At 41.8% G+C, this 13,366-nt stretch overlaps 1 protein-coding gene across 2 annotated transcripts in view; it reads left to right on the top strand.

Moving 5' to 3' along the window:
- The first annotated feature begins 240 nt into the window (after positions 1 to 240).
- The window catches only part of MCU (mitochondrial calcium uniporter), a 201,848-nt gene continuing 188,722 nt past the window's right edge, over positions 241 to 13,366 (top strand). The window contains exon 1 of one of the 2 annotated variants that reach the window (XM_030335306.1): positions 241 to 402. In XM_030335306.1, the coding sequence (XP_030191166.1) occupies positions 256 to 402 (147 nt within the window). In that variant the 5' untranslated portion in view covers positions 241 to 255. The remainder of the gene's footprint in view (positions 403 to 13,366) is intronic. The other variant, XM_030335307.1, reaches the window with a different exon arrangement.

Genomic DNA, 13,366 nt, shown 5'->3' with positions numbered 1-13,366 from the left:
CTGAGGGGCTCGGATGCCAATTACCGGTTCCTTAGAAATTGCCCGTAATTGACTAGGTCCCACAATAGGTAACTCTGGAAGTGACAGGCAGCCTCAAGTGTGGTTCTCCCGCCTGTCGATTGGGCCTTGCAGGAAGCCCCGCCTCACCAACTCAGCCAAGGGCGGTAGTTGGTCCGGTGCGGGTGAGTGGCGGGCCTTAGCTCCGCCCCGGCCGTCCGCTGCGCTGCCTGGGTCGGCGCCGTTTCCAGTTGAGAGATGGCGGCCGCCGCAGGTAGATCGCTCCTGCTGCTCCTCTCCTCCCGGGGCGGCGGCGGGGGCGTCGGCGGCTGCGGAGCGCTGACTGCCGGCTGCTTCCCCGGGCTGGGCGTCAGCCGCCACCGGCAGCAGCAGCACCACCGGACGGTGAGCGAGCGCGCCCCGAGGCTCCGGGGAGGGCGGGGCGGCGCTGGCGTGTGGGAGCCGCTGGCGGGCAGGCCGCCGGGGCAGCGGGCGAGTTCCCTCAACTCGCTGCCGCTCCCGAGCTTGCCGGGCACCGAGGAGCCGCCGTGCCCTTCAGGCGCCTGCGGCGGCGACCAGGAAGGGAGGGAGGGCGGAGGAAGCCGAGTGGAGGAGGAGGAGGGGCGATGGCGGGGATGTTCCCGCAGGACCCGGGGCACCAGGGCGGGGAAGGGACTTGAACCCTTCTCTGACTCGCACCCGATCTCGGTCCCTCCCTCTTTTTTTTTTTTTTTTTTTTTTTAAACAACTCTGCCCCACCGCTTGCGAACTGAGCCCCGTGCAAGTTGTCCCCTTTCCCTCCTCCTCCGGGCGGGTCGGGGTGTCCTGAGTTGCCGCGGCTGCCTGGTGTATGTGTCAGGAGAGTGGCAGTGCCAGCCATGCTTCTGGGAACTGTCTCGGGAGAGCAGCCCAGGACCCCAGCGGGACCGCTCCCTCGTCCTCTCTCGCCCCTTCGGGAACGGGCAAGAAAGGATAATCAAACTTTATCCCCCTCTGTGACTTCCTGCATGTGTGGGCACGGGAAACAGCCCCCTCGCGAAGGATGCTGCATTGCTTCAGGAGGCAAGCTCCATCCTGAGATTCTTAAAGGTCCTCGGTGGTCCTTTTGGAGGGCTGGTTTAGCAGCTTGCTCACGCGTGCCTGAAGAAGGAAGGATGGGCAGCAGGCGGAGGGGACGTGGGTATGGCAAGTTGTTCACAGAGGCAGGGATTTGGTGGTTGAATTAACCAGTTACTGCTGGATTTCATTGGCTGGCAACGAAGGAGAGTTTCTATCTGAACAGCCTTGGGGTGTGTTTGTGAGTGATTGTCATTTCTTTTTTCAGTTACAAGAGATCAACTTGGCGTGGAGTTCTTGACCTAACAAGTCAGTGGGTTCTCTTTGCTTGGACTTTCCCAACCCATTTGTGTTGGTCTTTGGCCAAGTGAGAAAGTGTAGCTTTTGTTTCCTAGAGCTAAGTTGTATAGTGTGCTAATGAGAGAATCACTGCAGACAGCCTGCTGGAAGAAACTAGTACCTTGAGATCTCAGCACGTACATCCACCTGTCTTCTTGTGATCACATAGCTCTTGAGAGGAAACTGAACGGGAGGTTTTCAGAGAGGATACCCCAAGACTGATGACAACATAAAATCAAGGGTCTGAAAGAGCTATGAAAAGAACTAATGCTCTGGAAATGCAAGATCATATTGTTATTATTAGTCATACGTATGGATCCTGTCTTCATTCTTGTGAAGAAAATTGTACTTCATATTTGGCATGCTGACATATTGCTTTGCTGAAGCTTTTGGGTGAGAGCCGAGCTTTTCCACAGTTCAGTTTAGAATTGCATGTTTCATAGCCTCCGTTTATGTGTTTTGTTTTCCTAAAAACGTGAAGCCACCCAAAAGTCTGATTGCATTCCCCTCTCCCTCAAACTATTTAAAGACTTCTCAAGTTGTCTTTATCCCTGTATTTTGCTAATACGTCTTTTGACTTTGCACAGTTTGTTTTTAAGGCTATTTGGGTGTGGTATTCATTTAGCATTTTTAAATTTGTGCCTTGTATATTTTTCACTATGCGAATCTGTCAGGCTGTGAGTGCCTTCCTTGTGTGGGTACTTCATGAAAGTGTTCTTCTGTGCTATTCTGGGGTGGGTAAAAGTGATGTGCTGAATTTGTAACTGAAAGCACAGTTAAAGTGAAGTGTTATTTCTGAAGGGCTGAAGTGTTATGGGAATGTTGACTTGTAAATGAACTTAGAATTGTATGCTTTTGAAAAAAATTGTGTCTGATGATTTAAAATATGTAAACAGGATTTTTTCTTTTTCTACGATTGCTCTGAAGCCACCCTGTATATAGCTGTCTCCATCTGTTATTCTATGATCTCTCACAAGACTCACTTTGAAAGGTATCTCTTGGAGATTTGTTTAACTCTTGACATTTTATGCCTGAAATTGAGGCCCAGAAAAGGGGAGAAACTTGGCCAGGATTGCACAGCTAACAGGCAACAGTTTCAGGACCCACCCCAGATATTCTGACCCCGTTCTTGTGTTCTTCTCATTATAAGGTGCCATTGCTCCTTCATAATCTTTCTCCTCCTTTATAAAACTGACTATCGTTAGGAAAGTATTGGTGTTTTAAAATCCCATGAATGGGAATGCTCCTGTAAGTGGATGTTGTTTGAGGCCAAATGTATTAGGCAAATATGGGAGCAAACAGCTTGCTCTTGTAAAGGTCCCTGAGAGACACTAAGGTTGAATCTTGCCTAGGAGACATCCTGTGCATGTGCAGCAGATGGCACTCTGCATTGGACGACATCACAAGCCCAGCTTGTGCCACTTTTGTTCTGCTGTAGTAGGTACAGTAAATTAGAGCCAGGGGGACATAACCGGTTATGATGCTGGTTAATTTTTTTGCTTGAGAGGCATGTGTTCAAAATCTTTTCCAAGTTTACAGGAGGAGTCCAAAACAATACAGTTCAGCTCATTGGCAGATGTGGTTGTGAAGTTATGAAACATAACTTGTCCCCTCCCCACTTTCTTTATTAAAAGATCACCCAACTAAGTAGAAATAAGAATGCAGGGGCTTATTCAATATTTTTAGCACCATCTAGTGTAGTTTTTCATTTTCCATGTGAAGAGCCCGTTACTGCTCCCAGCTTGTGGTTGCAACTTAAGACTGATGTAAAATGTTTGTCGCATGCCTTTCTGTGTGGTTAGTGAAGGTGGTTGCTATTTTCAAGGATGGCTCTTTGAGGGGGAACTGCCTTTCATTGTGAGCTGGGTAATTCCTTTGCTAAATCAAATGGTCTCACCTCTGATTATGAAAGCCTGACTGTTGACATTTCCTAGTGGTCAGTGGCTATGCTGAATTACTAAATCTCTTGCTTAAGTCTGTCATTGGACTGTTATTGTTTGTGACTATCCCTCTCACTTTTACACATTATAGTTCTTTAGTGGTCACAACATTTCTGTTTAACCTGATAGTTTTAGCAGAGGTTATATTACCAGACACAGAAGCAAGTTGCAATTCTTTAATTGCATTTCCCAGAGACATCCCAGCACAAATATTCCACTGCGCTTAAGCCAGTGTTCCGAGTATCTATACTAAATGTTTATGCAGTTCTTGCAGCTGAATTTCGGTCTTAATCACTTCTCTAACCTGTAAGGTCCATTTCAGGTTAGAGACTGTGACCTATGACTCCTCTTTGAACCTAACCTCCTCACTTTACAGATGAGGAGACACGCCTAATGGGAACTGAGGGAAGTGACTTATTAGGTTATGTTTGTGGTTAATGACATCTGAGATGTCTTTAAATGGAGGTGGATTCAAGAAGTCCTAGTCAGAATCTTAATTTGTGTGATTCCTGGCTCTTAATCCCTTTCTGTTGTTCTCTTCTGCCTTGTCTAAGTTCTGATAGGATTTATTGTTAGCTAGTTTAATTATTAGCAGGACACAGATTGACACTGACTTATCTTGTTACCTAAATATTTCATTTGTGGGTGCCTTATCTTATGGGGTGGGTGGGCAGTATTGCCTTTTTGTCTCTCATAGACTCCAGCGCAGTGCTAGGTATATAGGTGACACTCAGATGAGCATTAATTGAATATGCACCCTTTTGTCTGCTTGCAGGTACAATGAAAAGATGTGCTCATTACCACGCCCCCCATCCCCCAGTTTGACTTTTCTAATGGCCTGTTGCCTAGGTAGCCACATTTGGGTAATTGCTTTAACTTTGGTATTGCCAGTACTGGTCTTTGATTGTATATTACACTTCTTTATGGTAGACTGATGCACAGAGTTGGTACCTTTCGATGAGTTCTACAGTGATACTTGCTTTCTGCCCAAAAGCCCAGCAAAAGTGTGATTAATACCCAGATTATTATGCTTTATGGAACATCAGGAATGGTGTATGCAGCATCAGGAATGGTGTATGTCAAAGAGAACAACAAACTGAATGTACATTGTTTTTGGTTTTGGGGCTGCCTTGTGTTTGAAATCCAGAGTGGTTATGGTCTTCTGCAATAGCACCTCATTGATACCATTGTCTGGTTTTTTGTGTTTTTTTTAAATGTTTATTACTTATTTTGAGAGAGAGAGGAAGAGAGAGAATCCCAAGCAGACTCCACACTCAGTGCTGAGCCTGACATAGCTCAGTCACATGACTGGGAGATCATTTGACCTGGGCCAATATCAAGAGTCAGAGACTTAACTGACTGAGCCACCCAGGTGCCCCGCCCCCATTAATACCATTATCTGAATAACTGCAGAGATGTTGCTTTCATTTCTTTTTTATATCCTAGCTTTGTGTCTCTATGAGTTTTCTTGAAAAATTCTGGTTTATGTGTGTGCTTAAGGACAAGACTATGGGTGTTTTTTTTTTTGTTTGTTTGTTTTTTTTTTAAGGGAGAAAGAGAGAGAGAGAATGCATGCAAATGGGGGAGAGACAGAGGGAGAGAGGAACAGAAGATCTGAAGCGGGTTCTGTGCTGAGAGCAGCAAACCCGATGCGGGGCTCGAATTCATGAACTGCAAGATCATGACCTGAGCCAAAGTCTGACACTCAACCAACTGAGCCATCCAGGTGTCCCAGGACAAGACTACCTTTTAGGATCTTGAGATAGCCACCCAACATAACGGAATCCTCTATTCTTTATTACACTAATTAATACTGTACCATGACTCATGGATATTTTAGAATTACTGGAATAACATGTTATTAGGAAAACTAAGATGTTACCATGGAGGACATGTACTAAAAAGAATCATAGACTTCAGAGCTCAAAAAGACCATAGATTAAGGCAGTGATGCAAGAGTGGTGAAATGGTTTTTTCTTTAGTAGCCCAGCAAGTTACTACAGGGCTGAAAATGGTTCCCCCATCTGCTGGCTTTCTCAATCAGTTCTTTTCCTATGAAATTGTAGGAACGTATGTTTCATTTAAAAGACAATTAAGCCGAGGTTCCTTTTAAAAAGTGAATTAGGAGGGGAGCCTGGCTGATTATGTCAGTAGAGCATCTGACTCTTGATCCCAGGTAGAACATTTGACTCTTGCTTGATTCCAGTTCAAGCCCCCTATTGGGCGTGGAGCCTACTTTAAAAAAAAAAAAAAATGAATTGGGGAGAGAAAAAAATCAAAAAATGAAGTGAATTGAGACCCTTTCTTTCAGTAAGTGCTTAAACTCAAGCCCAGTCCTGAATAGTTATTTCCTGATTTAGGTCAAGCTTGATGATATGTGTTAAAAAACCTGTCCTCTGCAGGTTGAACACAAAAAGAGAAACAATCCATTTAATTATTTCACTGCAGTTTGTTAAATGCTTGCAGTGAGCCAGCCTGTGTAACATGAAAGTTGACTTCAAGCAAAGTAATTTTAATGAGTTTAGTGAATTATTGACCCATAAACTGTGTATGGGCTTGAATCTTTTATTTTGATCAAAATATAACTTGGTAGATTACACCACCAACTGGGTCTAGTAGCATGCTGAAACTGAAGTTTTTCTAATGCAGTTCTGGAAAAAATGGGAAATATGACATTGCATTTTGACATCTCTTGAAAATAAGGGTCCTTTTCAAAGGTTCTTTAAGGACATTGACAATATTTATTAATCAAAAGGGGGGTATTTACCTTTTATACTTTGTTACTAAAGTTTTCAGTCTTTACTATTGTCTATTTTATTGTTTGGGGAACACTTGTAAAAATCACCAGAGAATTTCTGAGAATCCATATGTGTATGAGGCCATCCAGGGGACAGTCTCCCACGTATAGTCTTGAACTTTACTGCCTTATGGATTACAAGATCCTTTAAACTTCTTTTTTGCCTTCACCTTTTTTGTAATACCTATAATAAGTGGTGTTACAGGATGTTTAAGAGTATTAATATCTGCTTTAAACTTTAGAGAAAGTTAACGTGACTGATAATTTGTCAAATAACTGGAGAGGAAGTAGGTTAATGTGAACTACCTGACCTGTATGTAGAGGGGTAGATAGAGAAGAAAGCATCTGAGGGCATTGTGTTACCTCATTTAATTCTCACTATAGTCCTGTGAGAGGCGTGATTATCCCAGGTTTATAGATGAAAAAATTGAGGATGAGATAGGTTCATTTCTTCCTAAGTGTCATAAACTGTTTTAATGCTAGGGATGCAAAGATGGACTAGACAGATGTTTTGGAGCTGGGATTTATGCCTAGGTCTGGCTGGGTGTCTGTGTAGGGCCCCCTTCCCTTTCATCTTGTCCTTCAGCCGTGTTTCTTTCTCAAGCATCTACTGCAGTTTTCTTCCAAGAGATCTTACCATCTTTCTGGCAACATTTAAGTCTCTTTCTGTACCCTCACCTCCAGGTCTTAGCTAATAAGGGTCTAAGATATTGCTTCCTTAGGATATTTGTAATTTAGCTAAGGATTCTGGAAAGTCCCACCCATTGTTGAGCATTGCTTCTATATCAGACACTTTTATAACTCTTTGGGCAAAATACTACTCCCATTGTACAGATGAGAAAATGAAGACCTAGTAAGGGTAAGTAACCAGGAGTCATTCAGAAAATATCTGATGAACTGCTGTTTGTAAGATGCTGTGCTGGGAAAGAGTGATGTCTCTGAGGTGGTCCTGAGAGGTCACAGTTTGGCTAGGAGACGCCGACAAACAAGACTGTAAGTGGCTATGCTCCCCGCCGGCCCGGAGGTTCAGTGGGAGCATTTAGCTGGAGAAGGCTTCACAGGGGAGGCCTCACTTAAGCTGAAATAGGATGAAATATGATGTGTGGGGGACTGGAAGGGTATAGTCCAGTCTAGGCAGCAGCAACATCTGACATGACTGTATGAGGAAGGAAGATGTATTTGAGAAACGGCCAGTAGTTTGTAAGAACTGGAGTGTGAGCAAGAACAGCCAGAGATTAGGCTGGGCAGTAATAGCGATACCACTAATAATTAACATTTATCAAGTGCACCACGTGTCACACGTGTCACATAGGTAATCTCACTTAATTCTTGTGGCACCCTATGGGTAGATGTTGTTGCTACCCTCGTTTTATAGTGAAGCCGAGTTACCTCAGCTCGGTTGATTTGCCCAGGATCACAGCTGGTAAGTGACACTCAGCTAGTAAATGACTTACTCAGGATCATGCAGCGGCGACTGGTATTTCTGGCGAGGAAATGCAAGTGGTCTGGCTCCAGGGCCTGTCTCTTAACTACTGTGCTATGGTGAGGGAATCAGACTGTGAAGGGACTTGTGAAGGAATTGGATTTTATTATGTAGGTCAGTGGTTTTTTTTAAACTCAACCCACAGTAGAAATACATTTTATATCATGACCCAGAATGTGCACGTGTGCATAAAAGTAGGAAAAGTTTCATGAAACAATATTTTTACTATGTATGAGGCATACATAGTTTCTATGCTATTTTGTTAAAGAAATACTGGTTGGGACCCACTTAAATTGATTCTACAGTTTAAGCCACAGTTTGGAAAAATACTGCTAGTCAATAGGTGAGCATCTGAAGAATTTCAATTAGGTGAATCACATGATCAGGTTTGTGCTTTTTTTGGAAGGTTCGTTACAATGGCAGCAGTGTGAAGGCCGGATTCGAAAGGATGGGACCAGAAAGCCAAGAGGCCAATAAGGGGTATCTTAATGAACCAGGCAAAAGATGCCTGAATAAGGACAGTATCATTGGGGATAGAGAAAGGGAATAGAGAGAAGGCAGATTTAGGAAGTAGAATTGTTAGAACTTGGTGATTGGACATAGGCTATCACTCAGCCAGTACCAGGTAGAAAGGCAGTTCAATTCAAGGGCTGTCTGATGCTATTAATACTCAGGCCCTGAAACTTTATTTCTGGACCTTTTCTGTGTTTCTTTTTACAGTCATGTTAAATATACTTCTTTGTTGGCTTTTCTGTGCCTCTTCTTTTGTATATAAAAATGTGCTGACCTGGTTTAATGATTTTAAAATGTATGTATCAAATCCAATGCCTACCTTATCCCATGTTCCTGCCTCCCCTCCCCCACACCATCAGAATCTGAAAGATTTGCACACAGTGTGGAAGGAGTTCACCAAGTGTGATGAGCACTCAGCAAATCTTCTTTGAGAGTGTGTGTTCTGTGTATGACACTCTTCCAAAGCAGAAACTCTTCACGTTACCTTAATTAATTAGAGGAATGTTTTTGAGTAATTTCCTTTGACTTTGTTCTCTTTAACTTTCCAGTTTTGTGATATTTGTTTACCTTTAGGGAATACTGAGCATTGTATGTATGATGGTCTTTTATCTTTAAAACAAACAAATAAAAACCTAGTCATTCCTAGGCATGAAACCTTTTCTTCGTAAAATGTTAGCAACCTCCATTCTTACATTAGAAGCGAAGACAGGAGTTGTGCTTCTGCCATCCGTTTCTCAAGAGGAGTATAAAAATAAAAACATGTAATAATCGAGAACAAGTTATATGGAGTGATTCTCTGTATTTTAATTGACTAGGTACCTTACTGGATTGCTTTATTCGGAAAGCACATATTCTTTGGTCTTCTAGGTATTATAATACAGAGGTAAGTATTTATTTGATAACTATGACAAGTCTTTAGACCCGTTACAATATCTGCTTCACCAGGAGAGATTGTATTTGTCACGTTGTTGGTGAGCCTTTGGAAAACTATGGGACTAAAGGATTGCTATACCATCATAGAATTTTTAATTAGTTTTCTGAGATAGTTAAATAAGAGATGGAAATGGTGTGTGTGTGTGTGTGTGTGTGTGTGTGTGTGTGTGTGTTTCAGTCACCAAAATAAAAGTAAGTCACTGTACTTGAAGAGGATTAGGTGCCATGTGATACAATAGAGGTAGGAGTGTGGGTTTTGTTCATTTCTCTTCTGTTAACTTGCTGTTTGACCCTGGGCAGGTGACCTCTTTGGTCTTAATGTTTTGGCCAATTAAATAAGGATGCTTGATCAAATGAGCCTAAGGGGCTTTCTAAGACATATGTCACTTTCATATAATACTTCATAAGTAATTTTTATATTTTTCCTTTGGGGAGCTTGTATAAAATCATAAACTCAAGTATAATGTATTTGCTTATTCTCACCAGGGTCAAAGGCTTGATTGAAGTGAAGAAAAATCCCTTCCATTTCCTTTTCAGGACAGTTTGTATAATTACTTCTGACATCTTGATGGACAATTTACCCTGCATTCCTCTTAAACAAGTCATTCTGCCTTTAGTCCCATCCTTCTCTTTTGTCTTCTTTTTCCAATCCAAACTGCTGAGGGTGTGGGGGAAGAGGTGAACATGTGGTGGGGAATCCAGAGAGTTGGAGAGACAGGGGAAGGAAAAAAGCAGTTAATGTTGGAATGCTGAGGTAAGACAGACTGTTCTAATAATCTGTTAATTCTGAGTCGTGATCTGCCAGGCTGAAACAGAAAATGTTTCTGTTTTCCTTTGTAATTACACTACAGGAATCCTGAGTGTGGAAACCTCAGGTGATTAGTTGCCCACAGTAATCTATTCTCCCAAACTCTGTGAGCTGAGCCTAGTGTAGTCAAGAACAGAGACACTCAACCAGTGTTGAATAAATGAGTCAGTGAGTTGAAAAGTCCTAGAGACCATTGTCTAAATCCTTCAACCCTGTGGATAATGCAGCTGTAGATTCTCTTGTTCTCCATGCCGAGATAATATAGTGATGAGAATCATAGAAATACGAAGAAGAAATTACTTTTCTTTGATTCAGGCAGCAGCAGATCATTTTAAAAGGGTTCACAGATTATGCTGAAACAAGCAGGACTATGGAAAATACTAAGTAAAATAGTGATAGAAAAATATTGTAGTGCTATTGTCTTATAAGTAATTTAAGAAATTGACACACACATCTGCCTGGCAAGTATTTGGAGGAAGTAGAGGAGTGGAGGGAAGGGTGAAGGGCTGGGCACTGCAGAAGAGAGCTTGAAAGGAACTATTTGAAAGAGGTGCTGCCAACTCTAGATTCCCTGCATGTATATATTTCCAAAGATGACAGATTTTTGGAGGTGTTTATTTTGGAACTAATCTTCTGTATTTCCATTCTGCCCCCACTGTATCCTGTATCTTGCACTGCCAGAATTCTGCTAGCTGCCATGAAGCAGGGCTGTGGCAAGTGGCCAAGTGTGATAAAACCTATTTTTTTCATTTTAAAACAGAGTATGGATATGAGAATACTTTATGAAGTATTTAAGGATAGATTGAATGGAGTAGGAGAAATAGTAAAAACCTAATGAGAACATTGAAAGTTTTTTATTTGCGTTTGCTGGAATTTGTTTGGTAAACAGAAGAATACCAGCTTATGTCTGTCTCTGTCACTTTCTTCTTTCTTGCCCCTCTTTCTCTGACCTTTGAATGCTGGTGTTAGAATAGATAGGAAAAATGGGTTTTCTGATCCTGAAGAGATGATAGTGATTTTTTAATTTTTAGTTTTTGAGGGAATCCCAAGGGTATGCTCTGTGTGAATGTCTCATTACATGTATGCATGCGAGAAATTGTTTTATTTTTTTCGTTTTTGTTTTAAACCCTCCCCTACCATGAAATTTTTTCTTTTTTTATTTCCAGCTCTGACTTAAGCTTCAAAACAAAATGTTATCTAAACATTGTTGAGGTGGTGAAGCAATCGTGGTCTAACATATTACAGAATTTTAGAATGTTCATTTATTAGAAAATTAAACTGCAGTCAGTATTTTCTTTAATTTTATTTTTTTTAATGTTTATTTTTGAGAGAGAGAGAGACAGAGAGAGAGAGAGAGAGAGAGAGAGAGAGAGCGCATCAGCAGGGGAGGAGCAGAGAGAGAGGCTCAAACTCCTGAACTGTGAGATCAAGACTTGAGCTGAGGTCGGATGTTTAACCAACCGAGCCACCCAGGTGCCCCAGTGTTTTCTTTAATTTTAGTATCTCATTCTGCATTGACATTTGATTCAGAATAAAATCAAGTTCCTAGCTTGGCTAAGTGCCACAAAGTCGGGTGAGCTTTAAATATGTAATGACTTTCTTTTTAATGATTGCTAGAGGTTTTAGCAGTAAAAAGGGGAAAATGAAAGGAAACTCTAATAGATTTCTTGCCTAAAAAGAGCATTCTTGGTAAGATTAAAAGTAGAGACAAGCGGGGCGCCTGGGTGGCGCAGTCGGTTAGGCGTCCGACTTCAGCCAGGTCACGATCTCGCGGTCCGTGAGTTCGAGCCCCGCGTCGGGCTCTGGGCTGATGCTCAGAGCCTGGAGCCTGTTTCTGATTCTGTGTCTCCCTCTCTCTCTGCCCCTCCCCCGTTCATGCTCTGTCTCTCTCTGTCCCAAAAATAAATAAACGTTGAAAAAAAAAATTAAAAAAAAAATAAAAGTAGAGACAAGCTGAGGCCCTGACTTAGGGATCTGAAAATCCCATCACAGCCAGTATGAGAAAGTAGCAGCACTGGTGGAAGAAAACACAGAAGGTCTCTACTGATGAGGGGACCCACTTGGAAAGGGCATTCCATCACCAGAGGGTTTTTTTTTTGGGGGGGGGGGGCTTCATAAGAAAACTATATTCTATTCAGTTAAACATAATGGGAAAAGTCATTTGCTTTTAAAGTATGAAGTATGTCATGTCTATAAAAACATGTAGAATATTTATTTCTTTTAGCTTGAAAAATTAAACACGATAACTATGAAAGCTGCCCCAGGTATCTTTCCTCAGTCCTATTTCTTGTCCTCTCTCCCCTAATTACCATTCTTTCCAATTTAGTATTTACCATTCCCATGCATGTGTTTATGCTTTTGCTGTATCTGTCAACCTTACATAGTACTGTAAATATGTTTTAAGCCTTATTTAGAAGATTGTACACTGTATGTAGTTATATAATTTGTTCTTTTTGCTTAAATACTTTGAAGAATCTGTAGTTGATACGTGTAGTTCTGGTTCATTAATTTTTAACTGTTTTGTCATGTTTCATTCTCCATTTCTCATGTTTAACCATTCTCTTGTTGACTGAAAGTTTCTTGAGCTGAATATTTTGGGGGGCTGGGAAAGAGGAATATATTATGTCATTTTAAAAGTTAGACGAAGGGGGCGCCTGGGTGGCGCAGTCGGTTAAGCGTCCGACTTCAGCCAGGTCACGATCTCGCGGTCCGTGAGTTCGAGCCCCGCGTCAGGCTCTGGGCTGATGGCTCGGAGCCTGGAGCCTGTTTCCGATTCTGTGTCTCCCTCTCTCTCTGCCCCTTCCCCGTTCATGCTCTGTCTCTCTCTGTCCCAAAAATAAATAAACGTTGAAAAAAAAAATTAAAAAAAAAAAAAGTTAGACGAGGAATATTTTGACTTTCAAAAAAGCCAGTTTCCTTTTTTGGGTGTGGAATGCCCTCATTTATCATATTCCTGGGAAAACCCTTTGTACTTCCGGAGAGAAGGCAGAGAAGAATAATGTTTCATTACACAGACGAACATGTCTTGTGCAAAGTGCCGAACGGCATCCGCTGTAATACAGCATGCTCATGCGGGATTGAGCTGTTGCAGCTAAAACTTGGTTTGTTCTATGAAAATGCTCAGTTTTTTTGAAGTGCAGACAAGCTGTAGATGGGAACTTGTTGACATTTATTCATTGTTTCTCTTCTGTGAGTTCCCAAATTTGCAGTTTGGGACTGCTTTATTTGGTAAAAAGGGTATATGCCTTAAATGGTAAAAAGATTGTTCTTGAATTGTGTCATGGTTTTACGGAGTAAAGGAAAAACAAGGTCTAGGAATGGAGGGGTGCTTTTTGGGGTAGACAGTTGATGTGAAATAAAATATTTGTTTTAATAATGAATCTTATATGTGTATTTGCTATTGAGTATTCCTTGTAGTCATTGTTTTAGAAAGGCAATCTCTGATAAATTTTTTTTCTTCCCAATTTCATGCAGTTGTCTTTCATTTGTAACATCTTTGA

This window comes from Lynx canadensis, chromosome D2, assembly GCF_007474595.2.
Source record: "Lynx canadensis isolate LIC74 chromosome D2, mLynCan4.pri.v2, whole genome shotgun sequence".
Lineage (NCBI taxonomy): Eukaryota > Metazoa > Chordata > Mammalia > Carnivora > Felidae > Lynx > Lynx canadensis.
The sequence above is the reverse complement of the archived record's forward strand: the minus strand, read 5'-3'. Positions and strand labels throughout refer to the sequence as shown.